We start from the raw sequence: 21,740 nt of genomic DNA on the forward strand, positions 1-21,740 counted from the left end.
GCAGGCAGCTGCTCGCTGCTCTGGCTGAGACTCGGAGGGTATTTACTCAATGGAGGTACAGAAGAGCCTTCGATGACGTCAGCTGTCAGATCTCCTCTTGAGGGAACACCATTACCTCAACGATACGGAACTGTATCATCGGCCTCGGTGGTGTAGTGGATAGCGTGTTGGGCTAATAATCCGAAGGTGCCTGGTTCGAATCCTGCTGGCAGCATTAACTTTTTGTCAATTTTTTTTCATATCAGCAAGTTTGGTTGGTTTGGTTAGGTTATGACAGTTAAATTTTTTAATTAAAAAAATTCTAAAATTGAATTTTAGGCTTTTATAATTTAATTTTATGAACAAAACTATTTTTTAGATTAGTAAACCTTCATTAGATTTTTTCATTATCAACACGTTTGGTTAGTTTGGTTAGGTTATGACAGTTTTATTTTAATTGAAAATTTTTATGATTAATTTTAAAATTTTTCTTAATTTTATAATTAACTAGGCCTAATAGTGAAGTAAAAATTACGCACTGTGCTCTCTACTACAACGCTGTTAACGGAGGAATTTTGAACTAAAATATGATGTAATCGTTGCCTCATTTGTACCTCCCTTAAGTCAGACCCGACTCGGAGTCGGTCGGATCGGAGCTCGATCAGTCGATCGTGTCGTGTCGTGAGATTTTGATTTTAAGTAAAAGCCCAAAAGCCGAAGCCGAGCCGACAGCAACACTGCCGAGTGCCGACAGACAGCCGGAGCCCCGGAGCCGACTAGCCGAGCCGAGGTACGGGTTTTGGGTTAGGTTATGACTTTGATATTGTGATTGTGAATTAATATTATGCTTAATTCCTGACAACTCATAAGTGGTCAATTAATTGAGTGTCATATTAACCTACGATTTCTTTTCTTTTCAACATTATATAACTTGATGTAGGCCTTGTAACTTGCTTAAGTTTTATGCTTCTTCAGTCTGCATTGTCTGTTTGTTAACTATTTTCGATCTTCTGATTCTTCTGAAGTTTTGTTTAAGCCTATGCCCCCTGTAGCCTAAGTTAGGCCTAGCTAGTTCCTTGCAGTTTAATGAATCACTTAAGTTTTGCTGTGAATTAGCTAGGCCTAGATAGCCTAAAAAACTTAAAAGGCCTTAGCCTAAAAAACTTAAAAGGCCTTCAGATCATCGTAGGCCTAGCCAGCCTCCCTGCTACTTGGCTGGAAGCAAAGGTAAAATTATTTATGTCTACACTGGGATATGATGTAGTTTTTAGGGGTACACTTCCATAAGTTATCTGTTGGCACAAACAACCGAATGAAAATATTGATCGATGTATCGATTATTCGATATAAGTTATTGTTCGGTTAGTTAGGTAAGGCTAACCTAACCTAGGCCTAACTAACCAAACGATATATTGAATTAAATAATTGAATAATCAATATTACTCATTTGGTTGATTGTGCCAACAGATATGGAAGTGTACCCGTTTTTAGATGTCTACTTAGGCCTACAGTTTTTTTTTTCGAGCTGAATCCAAAAATGCAATCAGTTTTTGTCAGAGAGATTCCTAGTGTACCACACTCTGTTTCATAGTAGGTATTTTAAGGGTCGCCGGATTTCTACCCCCGGATATTTACCCCCATGAAAAAACGCCTACGTCATTTTGACGTCACGAGGGGCGGGGCTTATACATGGTCGAGAAACAGCCCGCGACTGGAAATCTACCCCCGGACATCTACCCCCAGACATCTACCCCCGGACATCTACCCCCGGACATCTACCCCCGGAAATCTACCCCCAGTGGTCAGCTCTGCCACGTATCGGCCAATATTCATTGTTGTAATTGATTTTATTAATTGTTTTATGTAAATCAACGTCTCTTCGGTTAATCATTACCCTCTAATATCTAGTATTAAGCATGTGATATGTCATTGCCTTGTTTAACATTATCTATCTTCCTAATAAAATAAGTTGTAACAGCCCTTTTTCACCCGAACTGCTTCACTGGTATTTATGATTGAGGTCTAATTTTAAATCTTAAGATTCAGCTCAACGCAAAATGGTATTTAAAACCATATGTTGATAAAGGGCTTCAAAAGTGTGACCCTTAAGCATTTGACTCTTTTCCAGACAGTGATTTAAATGGTTAACAAACTTTCACATACAGTAACAGCTAACAGCGCATGCATGAGCGCGGATCGGAAGTGTTTATCACAAAAGATTGACCAATACGATTTTAATACTATTTAAAGGTTCTTCCAAAAGAAGAGAAACCGGTTAACATTGTAATAATAACTGTTATGACGTACGGTATGGGAAATATTTTATTCATTGAATGATCAACCATATTTTGTAACTAACGCAATAGTCATTATTGCTTTTACACTTATTACTCATCAAAAGAGCTAAATGCTCAAAATTTGTATTACTTCAATCTATTTATCGCAGTTATAAAATGAATTAGCATAAGCCTTGAAAGTAACCGTCAGTGTCGACGGGTTTAACCTAATTCTGTTCTGTATACTACTTTAAAATGCCTCATTTTAACATTTTACTAACAGGAAACCTGCTTATTCACTTCCTATTTGGTATTCTTATGAATGAATCTTTTGAACACTTATTTATGGACATAAGTTGACAAGTTTTGTTTTAAGGCAGGATTTTCCAATAAGACTTTATACATGCTCTGAATATGCGAATGTGCTGCAATGGGGGTATTTAGGCGTATATATATTTATATATGCCTATATTAAAAGATGTTAGGCTATGCTTAAAAAATTGAATGTGGTCATTATTTTGAATTTGAATAATTGTCTTATTTTAGGTATTTAAGAGAAAATACTTTAAAATCGTTTCTTAGTACGCATCTAAAATCTTAGAAACTAAATTTTTTTACTACTAGGTGATATGAAAAATTTACCATTATACACCTGACTTTTTATTGATCCTCTTTCTCAATTTAACAGTTTACAACTGAATTGTCTTATTTTAGGTATTTAAGAGAAAATACTTTAAATCCTTTCTTAGTACGCATTTAAATCTTAGAAACTATTTTTTTTACTAGATGATATGAAAAATTTACCATTATACACCTGACTTTTATTGACCCTCTTTCTCAATTTAACAGTTTACAACTGAGTTTTGTTTTACTAAACAATTATTCCTACTAGGCCCACATTGAATAAACCGGAAGGTCACCACAGTTTATTCACTTTATCCTTTAAGAAATGTGTGTAAAAACAATGGTTCAGTACGATGTAACACTTGACCATGTGAAAAGTGCGCAATATTATATTATTTTCATAACTTTTTCATCTCCTGTTTACAGTTGCAGACGATCATTCATGTTTTCACAACCTGACTTAAAAATTGATCTGATGAGTACTCCTCACATTTCACTTTTAAACTGTTACTGTATAGTGTAAAAGTTGGTCAACCATTGGAAGCACCTTCTAGGAATAAATCAAAGGCTTAGGGGTCAACATTTTGAAGCCATAATCGAAATATCCTTTTAATTACCATTTTGTGCTGCGCTAGATCTTAAGCTTTTAAAAGACACCTCAATCGTAAAAATCAGTGAAGTAGGGTTGAAAAGGACTGTTACAACTTATTGAATTATAAATATGGATAATGTTAAAACAGACATCGACATATCGCATGTTTACTACTGGATATAAGAAGGTAAAGCAATTTATAAAATCAATTATACAACACAATGAATATTGGCCGATACGCGGCAGAGCTGACCAATGGGGGTAGATTTCCAGGGGTAGATGTCCGGGGGTAGATTTCCAGTCGCGGGCTGTTTCTCGAACGTGTATAAGCCCCGCCCCTCGTGACGTCAAAATGACGTAGGCGTTTTTTCATGGGGGTAAATATCCGGGGGTAGAAATCCGCTACCCCTATTTTAAGCTATGGTCTCATTCTCTGGGGTCATGCGCCATCATGTCAAGAAATTCTCAAATTGCAGAAAAAAGCAGTAGCCTAGGCCATGTCTTAGACATGTCTTAAATGCGTACAATATTTCCGATATTTGATTTTAAAGTAGTTTTAAATTTTAATTTTTGCAATAAAAGTTGATTGAGGCCTAAAGCATTAGAGATAGAAGAAATGTTGTAATAATCTTTTCGAAGGACAATATATTTAGGCGTTGATAGACGCTCAAACCACCTTTCCATCATTAACCGTTTGAGAGTTAGACGCGGAAACGTAAACCGATGACCCGGGCAACTTCCCCCCCCTCCCACCCGAGTTGTGACCACCCTAGAAATGCGACATCATCGATTTTTTTCATCTACTAGATGTCCTCAACAATAATCAAAAGTCAAATTTTGTCAGACTTTCAGTGCATACTCAACCGTTTGGCGCCCGGCCTATAATACATACTGCAGTAAAGAAGTTAGCCTATTATTGAATATCTTTTATATTAAATTAAGCTCATCTAATCTAATCTTTGATATTGTTATTTCAATTGTGCAAAAACAGTCTGGAAGTAACGTAAATTAATGAGTTGGTTCATTATAACCTAAAGTTTACCTTCCTAATCTAACCTAACTTTAAAACAAAATAGCCTACAGTAACGAATCCGCATAAAACCTGACCTACCTTCCCCACATGCCTAAATAAGAGCTGACTATTTAGTTTAAAAACAAATTGATTTCATTCTGCATTAAGTCGAGCACTGTATAAACAGCTGTTTGCTCTCCTCACTCAGTCCTCAGCCCACATACGGACCCGTCCAGACAACGCCATGTATTACCATCAGTACCGCTTTAAATGAACCTTAGATTCGTAATTTTAACCTTCGTTTTACAGCCACTTAGGAATCTCGACAAAAACTGATTGCATTTTTTGATTCAGCATGAAAAAAACTGTAGGTAGACATCTAAAAATTACATCATAATAAATATTCCAGTGTACTTGGTAATCCCCGTTAACGACAGCGCAGGTCCTGATTGCGGCGAAGGTTCTCATTGGAGCCTGCTTGTGTGTAGAACTGTTGATAAAAAATTCTTTTACTATGACTCGATAACCAATATCATAAGTTACCTCATGCACAAAGAATTGCAAAAAAACTATTTAATTATTTGAGCCCGTTAAACATCGGTCAGGAACCTACAATTAATATATGCAAGACACCACAGCAAACCAACACATACGACTGTGGAATATTTGTTTTGACAATAGCAAATACCATTATTAACAACATCAAGACTAATGCCTCTTTCTCATTGGAGAAGGTATGTCTACCAGAATCATTAGACAAAACTGACCTCATATCTAAGCGATCATTATTTGCTTATACAATAAATAACAGAAGTGTCATTAAAACTGAAGATTTGGTTGCTCTTTTCAATACAAAAATCGTTCTCTGCACTGACACAACATGCAATGAACATGAAATACAGGACAAAAACATTGGAGAAAACAAAAACCCATCATCAGAACCCACAATTGCTTCTACTAATGTGTGGAATATTGTAACAACAAAGATTCGTAAAAATAAAAAAAACTTCTAGACTTAACTACAATAATCATAGAAATACTACTGAACATAAAAAAACTCTTAGGACCTCAAACCACTTTAGTATTCTCTCCAGTTTGGACGAGGAAACTAAATCTGAAACAACTAACTGCAGTCAGAATACACCACTCAGACAAATACATAACAAGTCGGGGAAGAATAAAGTCAAAGCATCATGTAGGCCTACAAAGCTGGGGAGAAAAACAAGCATTTCACTCTTTTCCGATAGCCAAGGAAGAGATCTTTGTGAACAGTTTGATGCAATAGGATACAGTCAGGAAGAGCTTAAAACTACTGCTCTTGTGATGCCTAACGCCACACTTGAGCAAGTTGCTCAGTCAGCATTACTCTCGACACATGCAACAGATGTAACTGTTCTTCTGGCAGGAACAAACGACACATTTAAAGGCAACCTCAATCACCTCTTTAAAAACCTTGAAAAATGGCTGATGAAACTGACTACAAAAACTAAAGGAATGGTAATACTCTCCACAATCCCCACTCGATATGACATGGGCATCAATAACCCAATTCATAATGATATCAAGCTCCTGAACAACTACATTAGGGAGCTGGCTGTTCGATCAGTTAATTTGTATCTAATTGACCTTGACTTTTTAAAACGTCATCATTACAGTCGACATGGATTATACCTAAATCAAGGAGGGAAAAAGAGAGTAGCCCATATGATCTTAAAGGTCATAAATCATAGTATAAAAAAGAAAAAATGGGTTATCAATAACCATTTCACAATAAATGAAACGAATATGAAGAATCTAATCCACAAGTACGGGGCCGATGAGGAGGTTGCCTTTGCACATAGTATTTCTGCAGACTTGAATTGCCGGCGCAATATGACAGCCGGAGTCGCCGTTGTTTTCAGGGAAAAGTACGGAAGACCTTTCAAATCAAATTACCTGAGCAGCCATTTAACCGTACAAAGATCACCAGGAAAAGCTGTAGTTTACTCCCTTGTGACCAAACCCCAGTACTTTGCAAAACCAAAGATAGAAGACTATAAGCTTGCCTTCAAGCAACTCGCTGAAGACTTCAAAAAAAGAGGATTAAAAAGATTGGTGTGTTCTCCGATTGGGACTGTACGAGATAAGATGGGAACTGACAAATTTGCCACTAGTATTTGTGAGTTTCAGCGGAGTACAGGAGCATCTGTAGAAATAGTGCAGGGTGTCCACATTCTGGAAAGTCAGGGATAGTCATGGAAAGTCATGGAAAGTCATGGAAAAAATGTTTGTCATGGAAAGTCAGGGAAATAGGCAAGAAGTCATGGAAATTTCCAATTATGGATGGATTTGAGGGGACCATTCAATGCTCTAGTCAGCTGTAACCCGGACTGTTGTAGCATTTTTCAGGATTTTTCAAAAATGTTTGACAATTCAATTTATTACAGTTGTATTATTTTATGAGTTTTCGGTTTGTTTTAGTTTATTGTTGTACCTATTGTACTCCATTGTTATCTGTTATTACATATTTCAGTATTTTCTGCAAAATAACATGTCCGGGCAGTATTATTTGTGTGTGTATGTTATATTATAATTTGCGTATAAAGTTCGTGAGTCATGGAAATCAATGGTAAATGGTCATGGAAAGTCATGGAAATTAATGACAAATTTTTTGTGGACACCCTGTAGTGTCTCATTTTCAAAAATCTAACACTGTGATTAGAAATGGGAAGACACATGACGATTTCATCAAGAATTTGCGTGATGACATCTCCAATCAACTTCAGACTTTACAGATCACTGAAGAGATCTCGCCTGATGCTGTCTCTCAAAAATGTCAGAGGAAGACATCGTCAAACTGTGTCACCTAGCTTCTCTTCAATGAGTGAATTTCCACCCTTATGTCCAATGACGTCAACACCAAATGACAACAAGATGAAAAAGTTTGTTGGAAAACTCTACCTTATTGACCAAAATGTAGATGCTATATTTGGTAGGGAATGGCTCAGAGAAGTGACAATTGATTGGGCTGAGATAAAAAATGTGAACACAATACAACCTTAAAGTCTTGATACCATCCTCAGCGATTTTGAGGAAGTTTTTGATGGTAAAATTGGAGAGATACCTGAGTATCTGGGACACTATAGACTTATAGACGATGCTACACCTATATTTGTAAAATCAAGACAAATACCCTTTTCCCTTAAAAGTAAAGTTGAAAATGAATTAAAAAGACTTGAGGACTGTAACATTATAACAAAGATTGACCATTCTGACTGGGGAACTCCCATTGTACCAGTGGTAAAGCCAAACGGACAAGTACGAATTTGTGCCGATTACAAAGTAACACTGAACAGAGTAATAAAAGATGAGAACCACCCTATTCCAAGAATTGAAGAAATCCACTCTCAAATGAACGGAAGAAAAGTATTTTGCACGCTAGATATTTCTAACGCATATCTTCACATGAAAATGGATGAGGACAGCGCACACATGCAGACATTGAGTACACATAAAGGTATATACAAAGTTAACCGTTTAATGTTTGGTGTCAAAGTTGCTCCTTCACTTTGGCAACAGTTTATGGACAAAACTTTACAAGGTATTTGCGGAGTGCAATGCTTTTTTGATGACATCATTATACAAGGTAAGACATCTGAAGAACTCTTGAAAAGATTAAAGGTTGTCCTAGAAAGATTAAAAAGTAAAAACTTAAAATTGAACAGAGAAAAGTGTAAGTTTTTTCAAACTAGTCTGCAATATCTGGGACATATAATTGATGCTCAAGGTATTCATAAAACAAAGGAAAAGGTCTCTTCCATCTTAAACAGCAAAAGACCAGAAAACGTAACAGAACTTCGCAAATTTCTTGGATTAACAAACTACTACAACAAATTTATAAAAGATTTAGTAACAATTCTACACCCACTCAACCAACTACTTAAGAAAGAATGCACACTACAATTGGACCTCAAAATGCGAGAAAAGTTTTCAAAGGGTCAAATCAGAACTAGCAAGTGATCGTGTCCTTGTACATTATAATCCTGATTTGCCTCTGGTACTAGCAACGGATGCCTCTCCGGTGGGTCTTGGTGCTATTCTTTCACATCGTTACAGCGATGGAAGTGAGAGACCAATAAGTTTTGCCTCAAGCAGTTTGACAAAATGTGAACAGCACTACAGACAAATTGACAAGGAAGCCACTGGCATCTACTGGGGGCTTAAGAAGTTTTTCCCATACTGTTATGGACGGAAATTTACTGTGATTACTGACCACAAGCCACTCGTATCCATATTCAGCCCCACAAAAACACTACCATCAATATCTGCTACTAGATTATTTAATTATGCACACTTTTTATCTGGATTCGACTACAAAATTGAATACAGAAGAACATCAGATCTTGCTAACTTAGATTTTTTATCTCGGTTCCCAACTGAGCATGCTTCAACTAAAGGCAGGGACAACTGTGACCTTTTTCAACTTAGTCAGCTCGATTCTTTTCAAATTAGTAGTTCTACAATTTCTAAGTCAACAGCCCACGACAAAGACCTTCAACCAATACTACATGCACTTGAAGAAGGTAAATCAGTGGAAGCTTTTGGATACCATGACAATGAACTAACACTTCAAGACGGATGTATATTCAAAGGATGTCGAGTTCTAATACCACAATCCCTTCGTCGGAAGGTTCTTGATGAACTTCATATCGGGCATTTAGGCATGGAGAAAATGAAATCCCTAGCCAGAAGCTATTGTGCATGGAAGAATATTGACAGAGATCTATATCTCGGTCAATATTCTTCCATGCACAATCCAATTGCTCTATAGCAATTGGCAAAATCGTGCAAACAATGCTGTTTAAAACAAAATGAACCAAGAAAGAAACAAAATCATCCATGGCTAGCTCCCCAGAGACCATGGGAAAGGTTACATATAGACTTTGCTGGCCCAATGCAAGGACAGTGTTACTTTATTATTGTGGACGCCTTTACTAAGTGGATTGAGGTAATACCAACTAAGAATACTTCTACAGAATTTTGCACAAGAGAACTTAGAAAATTATTTGCTACATTTGGTCTTCCCATGATTTTGGTTTCTGACAATGGAAGACAATTTACGTCTACCGTCTTCGAACAGTTCCTATCAGAAAACGGGGTGGTACACAAAACAACTGCTCCTTACCACCCTTCGTCAAACGGGCAGGCTGAGCGTTATGTTCAGACTGTGAAGAAGTCCCTAAGAGCAATGGAAGACGAGGGAGGGAGACTAGACGTCAAACTCTTCAGAATGATTATGCAGTTACGCCAAACCTCAAATTCATCTGGATGTGATGCATATTCCTTGATGTTTGGCAGGAAGATTCGAACACACATAGCTCTTTTACATCCTACACGTAAACAAGAAACTGAACATGTGAAACAAGCAACACGATATTTTAAGGAGGGAGACAGAGTATAAGCGAGAAATTATTCAAACTCAAAAGACAAGTGGAGTTTTGGAAGAATATTGGAAAGGGAAAGCAACCTTCTGTATAAAGTACAAATGGACGATGGAACTGTCTGGAGGCGTCATGTTGACCAATTACTCAAATGTGAAATAAAGTTACCAAAACATTTCAGAGGGGAGAATTGATGTGTTTAACTGATGTACTGACTTCAGACCATATGTGTATGTGAATTAATGATCACCTGTTACTTTTCATTTGTTTTTGTTTGTATTCGTTTTTTTCTGTTTACATTAAAGTATGAGTTTGATTCAACTGAACTAATTTAGTTATAACTAAGGCATTTGATAGTGTCAACCACACCCAACTGATAGATAAATTACTCATTTTAGGGGTTACAAAAAAATCAATAAAATGGTTTCAGTCATACCTAAATAATCGTTGTCAGTTTGTAGAAATCACACATAATCATGATAACAGAATAACAACATATTCTTCTGAAACTGAAAGGGTTAAATGTGGTGTACCCCAGGGGTCAATCCTTGGCCCCCTGTTGTTTTTATGTTATATAAATAAGTGATGCTGGTGGTGCACTCTAATGTTTGCCTCAGAACAATCTTTGTTTTTATGCAGGATACAAATCTCAAAGTATCAGCTGAGTCAGTGCAACAAGTTGAAATTTTAAGTTTTCTTGAATTGGCAAACATTGGAAACTTTCCAGAGCAAAACAAATCGAAGCTTAATCCCAAAAAAACTAATTTTTTAACTTTTAAAACAAATCAAAAACAAAAAGTTAATTAAACCAAATATCATGTATAATGCAGAAGAAATTGAACATAAACACAGTACACAGTTTCTAGGTCTAATTGTGGACCAAAATTTAAACTGGGATGAACATGTTGATAAACTCCTTTCAAAATTATGTTCAATATTCACTCTCTAGAATGTCTTATTTTTGTAACCATAAAACATTAAAAAAACATATATTATGCTATTGTCCATTCGCATTTATCCTATGGTTTGTGCCTTTATGGTTCAACTACAATAGCAAATTTGGATAGGATACTTAAAGTTCAAAAAATATCAATAAGAATAATTTTTAAATTAGAACACAACAAAACAACCAAAAACAAATTCAAAGAACTGAAAATTTTAACGGTATATGGCCAATTTATTTACGACACAATTATTCTAGCAAAAAACCGTTTGAGCACCTCTGAGACAAATTATTACCCATACAACACTCGGCATAAAAAATTCCTTATTTCAAGTAAACACAAATTAAAATTCTATGAAAAAAAACCATCCTATATGGGATTAAAATTTTTTAGGCATCTTCCTAATGAAATCAGAAATGAACAAAGCAGGAAGAATTTCATGAGAAAACTAAAACTTTATTTAGTAGAGAAAGCGTTCTATTCACTGGAAGAGTATTTTTCCACCTCCCCTCTTAGCGTTAGTAATTAATTCAGTTTTGATTATTTTCATTTCCTGGTTCTTGGTTTTTAATGTACATAATGATGCAAGATATTCAGATTTGTAAATTATTAATTTAAGATAGATTTAGTTGACGCCATTCAATGTACAAAACTGTACTTTATGAATAAAGCATATTTGATTTGATTTGATTTGACATATTAAATAATTGCCGAAGCGAATATTTTATAGGCCTACTAAGTTAGATATCTTGTTTGTATGATCCGTTTTTATAGTGATCCTGATGTATTGATTTCCCATTAACAACAACATTAGGCCTATTAGTCAGAATTCTATTCTGCCCATAGGGCCTAAGTTTAGCCTAAGTGTTAAGTTAGTTACAAGTGGGCTAGCTTGATGATATGTAGCTCGCCATGGAATTTTGCCTAGACCCCTTTTGCTAATGACTGGCACTAGGTGTTTGGTGAATCTCACCTGCTAACACTATTTTCCCATTTAAGTTAGTCTTTAGTCCTTTCGTCCCGGTTTCCCAATGTGCCTGAGTTGACTAAGTTAATGTGTTGCAGTGACTAAGTTACTTGATGTTGTTCAGAGGTCTCTACATGTGCGGATTCAATACTCGTAGCCTACTTACTAGTGCAATCCTAGTAGGGGGAGCGAGCTGGTCTAGTGGTTAGAGCGTGGGACTTCGGTGTCTGAGGTCCCGGGTTCAAATCCCGCCAAATCACCAATGGATTTTATCTAAGTGCAACCCCTAGGTCTAACCTGAAGTAATTTGAAAAACAATCCCAGGCTCGTGCCTAGCGTCCTAGGAAAAATAAAATAACGTGCAATCCATATTAAGGTTACCGTACCAATGTGTAAAGGAACTTGGGAGGGCCCACCTTCAATAAACATAGGCCAATAATTATTATTATGTTGAAATAATATGCGACTTAACGATAGGCCTACATGTGCACACCACGGGGATCACTTAAAAACTCACCTGAATAGGCTATTTGACTTGAATATGGGAGAGCATGTACTTTTATCACAATTATCACTGGTCTCAACTCTTTTCCACAAGAAAAGCCGTACTCTTCAGTACCACCCACAGCCCATCCAATCCGGTTAAACCATGTACTGATAAAAATTTCCCTGTTAAAGAGATGATACTTTTACCACTCAGTGAAGTCCGGTTAAACTGATGTCCGGTTAAGTGAGAGTCTCTTCTAAATAAAATTGTATTGATAAAGAAATCATTGGAAACTATCTGCCTATGTGATAAGCATGCTATTTGATATTTTTAACCTATATATATATAGGTAAAAAATATAGGTAAAAAATTTTAATCCTATATAGGATGGTTTTTTTTTCATAGCACTAGGTAATTGTTGGGGTCTCAGTAAAATATGTAGGCCTAATTAACTGGTCACAAAAAATAAAATTTTAATATCTTACAAAAGGTATGCTGAACTTAGTTTTACTGGCAGAACCATGAAGCTATTCGCACTTTTTCCAAAACCTGTCCTGCATAACTTGATTGTATGATATCTTGATCCGTTTTTATAGTGAACACTTTTAACTAACTTTATGGCATGACAGATCAATATATAACTGTTATAGGGTATTGTTACCTCACCCTGTATTTTTAACTGTTTCAGGAACTCAATATGACAGAAAATGTGCGTGTTCTGCCAACTGGTCCTCTATCAGATGTTTCATATCCTATTCAAGTAATTTACTGTGGAAACTGCTCTTTGCCAATAGAATATTGTGAATATCACCCTGATTATGAAAAATGTAAGCAGTGGCTTGAACAGAACTTGCCTGATGAGTTTGAGAAGTGTGTTAAACTTTCTGGGGGTGTTGGAGATGACGACGGTGGAGAAGAAAAGAAAAGACAAAAACGAGGAGGTAAAGGAATGGTGAAAGCCAAGAAAAAAGAAGATGTTCCTAAACAAGTAAGTTAAGATATTAACTTTAAAACTAAAGTGGCTATCAATTTCAATTTATGTCTATTCCAGTCAGTGCCAGATTTAAGGTACTTGTGGCCCTAGGCCAAACTACTTGAGCTGTAGTCTCCTTGTGGTGGAAATTCCCTGCAATAGGCCTAGCGGAGAAATCGTGATAATCTTCCACGGTCATCATCATTTTCATCCTCACCAGGATCGTGAATGAAATTGTGAACCTAACATCTCCCGCGGGCCACAATCACATGGAAATCATCATCGTCACCCTTGATCGCGTAGAAATCTTCTACACTTAGGCTACCCTAAATCAAGGTAATATCGTCACGGACACAGCTGACATGGGGACATCATTATCGACACCTGTGACCTCGGCAAAATCGAGAAACATCTTCCATGAGCATCATCATCGTCTCTCACTTTCGCCGATGAAACAGTGAACATTTTCCGTGGGCCACAATCAGGGGGTCATCATCATTGACACTCTCAACCGCGGCAAAGTCGTGAACATCTACCGCAGGCCGCAATCACGGGGACATTATCTACGACACTTGCGAACATGGCAAAATCGTGAGCATCTCCCGTGGGCCGCCATTGTCGTCACCTGCAATCGTGGCAAACCGATGGTAAAAAAATACCCCTGCCGCAGCAAACCTGCAGACTGAGTGAATTTCAACTTGTCTGGTTAATTTTTACTAAAATATTTCCATAAATAAGACATATTTATTCCCAATTTAAATAACATTAGATTTATTGAGTGCTTAATTTTGCTGCTATGTTGTGTCACTACTAAAATAAGGATAAAGTACAATAAAATACACACTAATGGTCTAAAATTAGTTTCCCTGAGGAGGCTATGGGGAAAGGCGACGCGGAAGTTAGACAACCGACCGAAATGAATTTAGAATTTAGACTAACTTCCTGAGTTTTCTCCGTCCGTACCCAAGTTGGCCATGGAGGGGCACCAGCCAATCAACTTTGCCGCTATGCCGCGTGACGTCAGTTCAACGCTGGACAGTGCTGCTGCCTAACGATCACTCGGGGCGTTACACAAACTGTAGTTGCGCAGTTACTGAGAAAATTCCAGCCATGCGCGTTATACTTCTGGGAACGTTGGCCTGGCTTGGCGTTGAGTCATGGTCGCCGTAATATTCCATGGTGCGGCAACTAGGCTGACGTAGAAGTTAGGAGGTTAAAACAGTTCAATATTACAGACCCTCCTTTTATAGTTGAAATAAAGCAAAGCTTTTGTAACGGTATTGACAGGGTTTCTTGAGGTTAGCAAAAACCCCAGCTGATATGTAATGGGTCTGGGAATTTTCGGGGCCGTGACAGAGGAAGGACATTGCTAGTGAATTTAACAAAACAACAAAGTCGCATCCATCCACTGTATGCCTATCTTAAAAGATGTAAAGATAAGGTTTAAAAACAATAGAGAGAAATATTTTACATGATTCAGTGTTTATAAAAGTGTTGGTAGCAATGGATAGTCTCGTCTGGAGTGAGTGCAGTGCAGAGGGATGTTGCACTAAATTGAATTTAGTACCTAGGCTGATATAACGAACCTCGATATAACGAATTTCTTTAAATCCCTTTGACCTCTCCATAAGACACAATGTATATTTTACCTCTACATAATGAACAAACCATATCAATGACCTTGATTTAACCAATTTGTCATGATCCCAGCTAAAATAAAACACCTCAATATAACAAATTTATCATCGTCAGAACCTCTACATAGCGAATTTAACCTTTACTTAACGAATTGTCTGCGTCTCTCCCGCGATACAACAAACCCCCCACCCCCATTATTGTTTTTGAACAATCAGTTTCTTCATCAAATTAAATGGAAAGGTGACGTCAACGCTTGCGCTAACATTCGTCTGCTTCATTTTACACATCCCTGTCTGCTATCGTCGCTGCGCGCGTTATGTTACAACTGAGAACTGATTTCATTCACTGAGGACTGATGACGACGTAATGTTTAGTAAAATGTGATTGGGTGATTAGTACTATATGGTGACTTGTACTATGGATGAAGAGAAACCTAAGAAAGAAAATGAATAGAAGAACAAAGCAAAGAGAAAGAATAGCAACATCGTTATCTTAACATTCCTTTTACGAGTGTTTTTATTATCTTTAAGTTGGCTAAGATTATACACTTTTATAACAACTTATCTAATATTTTTATCATTTTCAATACGATTTGTTTAAACTAAGGCAACACCAATGCTATAGTGGATGATTATAACAGTATTGACATTCCTCTGTTGTGATTTAAAGCAGTACTGTAGCCTACTGCCTCGTTATCACGAACAGTAGCTTACAAAACTCTACTGTTTTGTTTTGTTCTTTACCTAGTTTATTGATATACAATACAGTGTTGGCTGAATTTAGGTGGGTTAGAGTAAGCTGTGATTTTAAACTTATAGTTTGTAGCCTGTACCAAGGTCAATGACTAGAAATGTCATGATTGCGCAATATTAAAGATCCCTCCCCTTTAGTACCCTGGATAATCAAGGTTCTACTTTACAATGTAAACACTGTACTGTAAAGTTTTGTAGCCTAGGCTACTTTAATTGTGTTTTAATGAGGTCACACAATTGTCTACCCTATACTATAGGTCGACCTATTGACTGATGCTGGTTCTGAACCTCGACTTAGCGAGATTCCTGCAAACCTAACCTCAATACGAACCTCGTTTTAACGAAATCCTTGATATAACGAATATTCAGTTCGGTCCCCTCAGATTGGTTATACCGAGGTTGGACTGTATTAAATTTATGTTTGTCATACTGCTTCAAAAAAGCTGTTTTAGCGAATTTCCCATATAGGGAATAAGCTAATACCGTAGTACTCATGGTAAGACCTGGACCCGGGACCGATTTAATTTTTTGTTTTGAGGTCCCTAGAGGCCAAAAACACCATCCGTTCAAATTCATATACGGTATATATATATAGATACTGGGTGGCGCAAAAAGAACGCATGGATTTTGAAATGCTTTAAGTTTGTTTATTATAAACACACAATACTTTTTATAATACCAATACAACCAGCAATAAATCCAATTTAAGAATTGGTCATTGTGAAATCCAAAGTACCTTTTTAGGTTTTGAAAATAACATCGGAGAGCTGGCGACCTTCTGCATTCATACACATCAAAAGTCTCTCTTCAAAATTCTCCATAACTTTTGTCAAAGTGTCCTGTGATTCTGCAACAATTTCTTCACGTATTGCAGCCTTTAACTCCTCGATAGACCGTGGTTTGCGACAGAACACTTTGAATTTCAGGTGACGCCATAAGAAGAAGTCGCACTGCGATAGGTGTGGCGAGCGTGCAGGCCAATGGAGATCACCAAAACGTGAAATCACTTGATTAGGAAACATTTCTCTTACGACTTCCATGGATGCATTGCTCGTGTGGGCTGTGGCTCCATCCTGTTGAAACCATATGTCTGCCATATCGATCCCCAAAGCTTCAAGTTGTGGCTGCAAAAATGTGCGTAGCATTTCAACATAACGTTGAGAATTAACTGTGACAGTTGCACCATCCTCTTCAAAAAAGTAAGGTCCTACGATACCAACTTTTGAGACCCCACACCGCACTGTAACTTTGTAACTGATCCTGTTGTACGAAACGAGTTCACCCAACGAAGTTTATCGTGTTGCGATCAGGTATCGAACCATTACGCTTGATATTAAACACTCTACGAAAGTTTTGTTGAACGGTAATTACAGATTCATTCGATTTGAAATACTGTTCAAACACACGATGCTGAACAGTCCACTGTGCCATTGTTACTAAAACTGGACGCTCTAACGTACAAAATGGCGTCACACAGCGGTCACTGGCAGCCCGCCTCCACTGGTAAAGAGTTATTTTACATCTTAGTGATGAACTATCTAATATATAAAATTCTCGTGTCACAGTGTTTGTCTGCAAACTCCTCCGGAACGACTTCACCGATCGTTATGAAATTTGGTGTGTAAATTCTGTAGGTATGCAAATCGGACGTAAACTATTTCCCGTTTCGAAATTCTTAAAAGGGCTCCGCCCCAGTGGCTCTGGAGTTTCCCATGTTAACCTTATGAGAAATGGAATTAATGAATCTTAACAGCTGTTTCAATTAAACAAGTTGGTTCTGTTCTATGATGTTCAATAGCATTAAAGTTACAAGGATTACCAACAGGGTGCAGCACTATTATTTCTTTTACATTTATGACAACAGCTAATTTGCAACCAAAAGGTGAGTGAGCGTAGCGAACGAACTTCAACCTGGAGGCGAGTTAGCGTAGCGAACGAGCTAACCTGAAGGCAAGTGAGCGCAGCGAACGAGCTCCAACCTAAAGGTGAGTGAGCGTAGCGAACGAGCTCCAACCCAAAGGTGAGTGAGCGTAGCGTACGAACTTCAACCTGGAGGCGAGTTAGCGTAGCGAACAAGCTAACCTGAAGGCAAGTGAGCGCAGCGAACGAGCTCCAACCTAAAGGTGAGTGAGCGTAGCGAACGAGCTCCAACCTAAAGGTGAGTGAGCGTAGCGAACGAACTTCAACCAGGACGTGATTGAGCGATGCGAACGAGATCATCTTGAAAATTAAACGTAACGGTACTTTCTTTCCATCGGTCTGTCTTAGGGGAAACCTATAACTTAGGCGATACGAAGTTCGCCGGGTCAGCTAGTAATTTTATAAAATGTTGCGTCACTACTAAAATAAGTTAAAGTAGAATCCAATCCAATCAATACATAACTACCTACTACACAAAGAGAAATTGTAGAAAATTTATCTTACCACTGAGAAATAATTCCTTCAAAGTTCTTAAATAATTCATCTTTTTTAAATGTTGATAAATACTCCAATGTAAGCCTTTTAGACCAAGATAACTCTTGTGTTAATTGCAAAGGGTGTAATTTTGATTTGTATACAACATTTGTTAAGTGGGAATATTGTCAAACCTTTTGTGGGGATGAGAAAAATGCATTTATCATGCACTTAAATATTCAGGGTGGTCTTATAATAAAAAACTGCATGATATACACTTATTTTTAGATCAGATTCAAATGTTGATGTACAGGGTAATCAAATTTACTAGATGAAACCCGTCGAAATCAACGGTTATTTTCAAGGCTTACGCCAATTCATCTTACTGCAATAAATTGAGTGACATTATAGATATTTTGAGCATTTATTTAGCATTGTTTGAAGTAAAACAATAAGTAGTAGCCTAATAAGTGTAAAAACAATAATGATATTGCGTTAGTTACCAAATATCGTTGATCATTCAATGAATAATATTCCCAATACTGTACATCATCGGAGTTATCATTAGTATGTTATCTGGTATCTCTTCTTTGGAAGAACGAACCTTATAGTATTAAATCGTATTGGTGGATCTTTTGTAGTTAAAACACTTCCGTGATTTCATCAGTGTAATGCAGATTAATCTATGATGTTATTTGAAAAAAATATCTGTTTGTTGGGAAGACACGTTCTAACTTCAAAGGGGGGAGGTATATCCGTTACAGTGTAAGTTTGATTTTTCCTTCGTCATGACGCGTCAGTTCATATCGTACTTCTGTGCCAATGAATAACCCTCTAGCACAGTTTTGAGAAATTGGTTGTGGGGTTACTGTATGGTCGCCATTTCATTGAAAAGTATTAAAGCTGGAATTCCTGACATGGGGGATGTCAGTTAGTTGTCTTTGCCTTATCAATTACATCAAGTTGTCAATATAATATCTCTACGGAATGTTAGGTGTAGTGGAATATACTTGAAGTGAAGCTTTTATTCTTGAACTGTTAGGGGCCTCCTCATTTATATAATCGTGCGGCTTCATCGGCAACAAATAATGCAACTGACATAGAAATGTAGCATTTCCAAAAAGAAAAAAATAATGTAAATTGGCTGTTACGTAAATATTGACGTACATGCATTGTTAATCAACGTATCTTATAAAGGATGATGTGATCTAGTTTAAAACGAATATGACCTTTCTGTAATGACAGTAGCTGCTTAAATAGTATCTACTCATTGAGCCATTTTTTTCAGCCAAAATGTTGTGTTATTTTCAATAATGATACCAACCCAGTGGGCCACAGTCCGTAATATAGGCCACTGCAAATAATTTGTGAAGATAGGTACCATTTTAGGCAAGGTTTCTGTGTTTGGATGTTATTAGACACGCTAAGAGCACAATAAAATTCTTCTGCAGATGAATTATCTGTGGGAGAAATATAAGCCAAATTATATAGGTCACAATGGGAGTTTGAGAATTTTGTAACTATATGGGTAAGTTAGATAGATTTTTTTAGGCTGCTGCTCAGTGCACTTTAAGAATATATTTTTTAAAGATAAATTAAATGGTTTAGTTGCTGAGTAGCGCTATTAAACATGCACAACCCTTTTCGTTAGTCTAATAACATTCAAAGGCTCTCTAAGAGTTCAAGTTCTTATTTGTATACATATTTATACTATGTTTTCACTAAGATAAATGAATACATCGAAGTAACCTCTCTGAAAAGTCTGCAGTATATTGCAGTTTTCCAGCTTAATGACTTTCTAAATCATGCTCATATTTCTACATAATATTGTTATATGTTTTATCCAGTTGCTGTAAACTACTATTAATTTAACAAAATATGAACACGGCTCAAATGTGCACTATGCCCTTCTGCACTTGTATTATTTTGTGTTGTATTACACAATCAAAGAGTTTTCCAATGATTGAAAACATGTATGACAATAATATCATGAACCTATGATGTACTGTCTAGATTAATATGATAAAATATAGGCAAAAGTGGTGAAAAAGGCAGACACCAACCCCGTAAAATAGATATAAGATAGTTCAATAAGAAATAATTGTAAGAATTACTGTGACAAAAGGATTTTTTCACTGATTTCGTAATGGAATGTTATATTGCAAAACATGTAAATAAATTGTTTTTTTTTAATGTGTTTTTACTCAATATTAATCAGTATTTAAACTGTTTTCACTCGTTTTCCAGGTTTGCGTATCTCGAGCTCCAAGAGGAAAAAAGAAGTCTGTAACTGTAGTGACAGGCCTTAGTTCATTTGGAATAGATTTGAAAGTTGCATCCAAATTCTTTGGCACAAAGTTTGCTTGTGGTTCATCTGTGACTGGTGATGATGAAATAGTGATACAAGGTGATGTGAAAGATGACCTATTTGATGTAATACCAGAAAAATGGCCAGAAATCGATGAGGACTTTATTGAAGATTTGGGTGATCTGAAGAGGTGAAAAGTGTATTATTTTGATCTGTGAAATTGTTTATCAAAACTAATTTTCACTATTTGTCTATACAAAATAAATTGTACATATAAAAATGTCAAGTTAATTTTTATTACACCATCAAAATGACACTAACTACAAGTAAGTTGAAATGAGGAAATAATTACCTGTTTACCCTAGTGATTTACATTTAGGCTACATTACAGGGGAATCTAGTTTTCACTGTTTGTCTTTTTCAGACATATAACTTTAAAATGCTAGAAATTTTTTATTAAAACTTGAGGTTGACCCTTGTAAAGAAAAAAAAGAGATTCTTCACTTATATTCAAAATATACTCTTTACTTAATTGATCATTCCATCAAGCAAAATCACCTCACACCTTTATGTAACGCAATTTGGCTATTCCATACAGGTGTGAGTATAACAAAAAGTTGCCCCCTGGTGGGGTTTGAAAATGAAATTTACTTTATTTAATCAGACTACTGAGGACGTTATAATCACAGAGCTGCGCAGTGGAAATAAAGATGTTAAGTGTGGGCCCTGTAATTAAATATCCCAGAAATCCGATTTATGGACCGTGAGAGGTCTGATATGTTGTCCTCCTTCACACCTTCTTCAGCTTAATTCTAACACTTCTTAAAGCTGATAGATGTGTTTATTTGAACACTCTATGAATTGAAATGTCAGTTCAGATGAAAGATTGTGATATGAATTGATACTCTGTAAAACTGTAAAATTGCAAATAATAATATTGAAATATTGATTGAAAATATTTGTGAAACTGTTTGTTCAGGAAATATTTATCAAAAGTATGACTTCAAGATGTTTATATATACTGGATTCGGTTAAGCCGATTACTCATGAATTCACCAATTTAATATTAAATATTATGAACTGAGCTTATAAAAATTGCACTGTCAAAATATATTTACAAAATGTGATCATCAACACTCATTGTGAATACTTTGTATACCTCTTTCAGTTAAGCCATTTACCTCTTTACTTTACCAGTTTTATACTAATGATACTAACAGCTGAAACACAGGATAATGAAAAGATGGTGATTTGTAAAAATGCTATGTAATGAGTTGAATTGAGCTGTGATACAAGTAACAGATATAAACAATGTAATAATCTTTTTGTGCACAATTTAATAATATTTTGAAAGAGAGAGCGAGAGAGTTGATT

At 36.4% G+C, this 21,740-nt stretch overlaps 1 protein-coding gene across 2 annotated transcripts; it reads left to right on the forward strand.

The window, feature by feature from the left end:
- Window positions 1-668: 668 nt before the first annotated feature.
- On the forward strand, window positions 669-20,652 carry LOC128986217 (density-regulated protein homolog). 2 transcript variants are annotated; one of them, XM_054406444.1, is made up of 3 exons: window positions 669-769; window positions 12,990-13,289; window positions 20,306-20,652. In XM_054406444.1, exons 2-3 carry the CDS (start codon window positions 12,999-13,001, stop codon window positions 20,558-20,560), a joined length of 546 nt encoding a protein of 181 aa, XP_054262419.1. In that variant the 5' UTR covers window positions 669-769; window positions 12,990-12,998; the 3' UTR covers window positions 20,561-20,652. The 2 variants fall into 2 exon arrangements, with proteins under 2 accessions (XP_054262419.1, XP_054262420.1); XM_054406445.1 differs by lacking the exon at window positions 669-769 and adding an exon at window positions 776-1,206.
- The last annotated feature ends 1,088 nt before the right edge of the window (window positions 20,653-21,740 follow it).

Source organism: Macrosteles quadrilineatus, unplaced genomic scaffold (assembly GCF_028750875.1).
Source record: "Macrosteles quadrilineatus isolate MER2022 unplaced genomic scaffold, UCM_ALF_1.0 Scaffold_2__2_contigs__length_208266976, whole genome shotgun sequence".
Classification (NCBI taxonomy): domain Eukaryota; kingdom Metazoa; phylum Arthropoda; class Insecta; order Hemiptera; family Cicadellidae; genus Macrosteles; species Macrosteles quadrilineatus.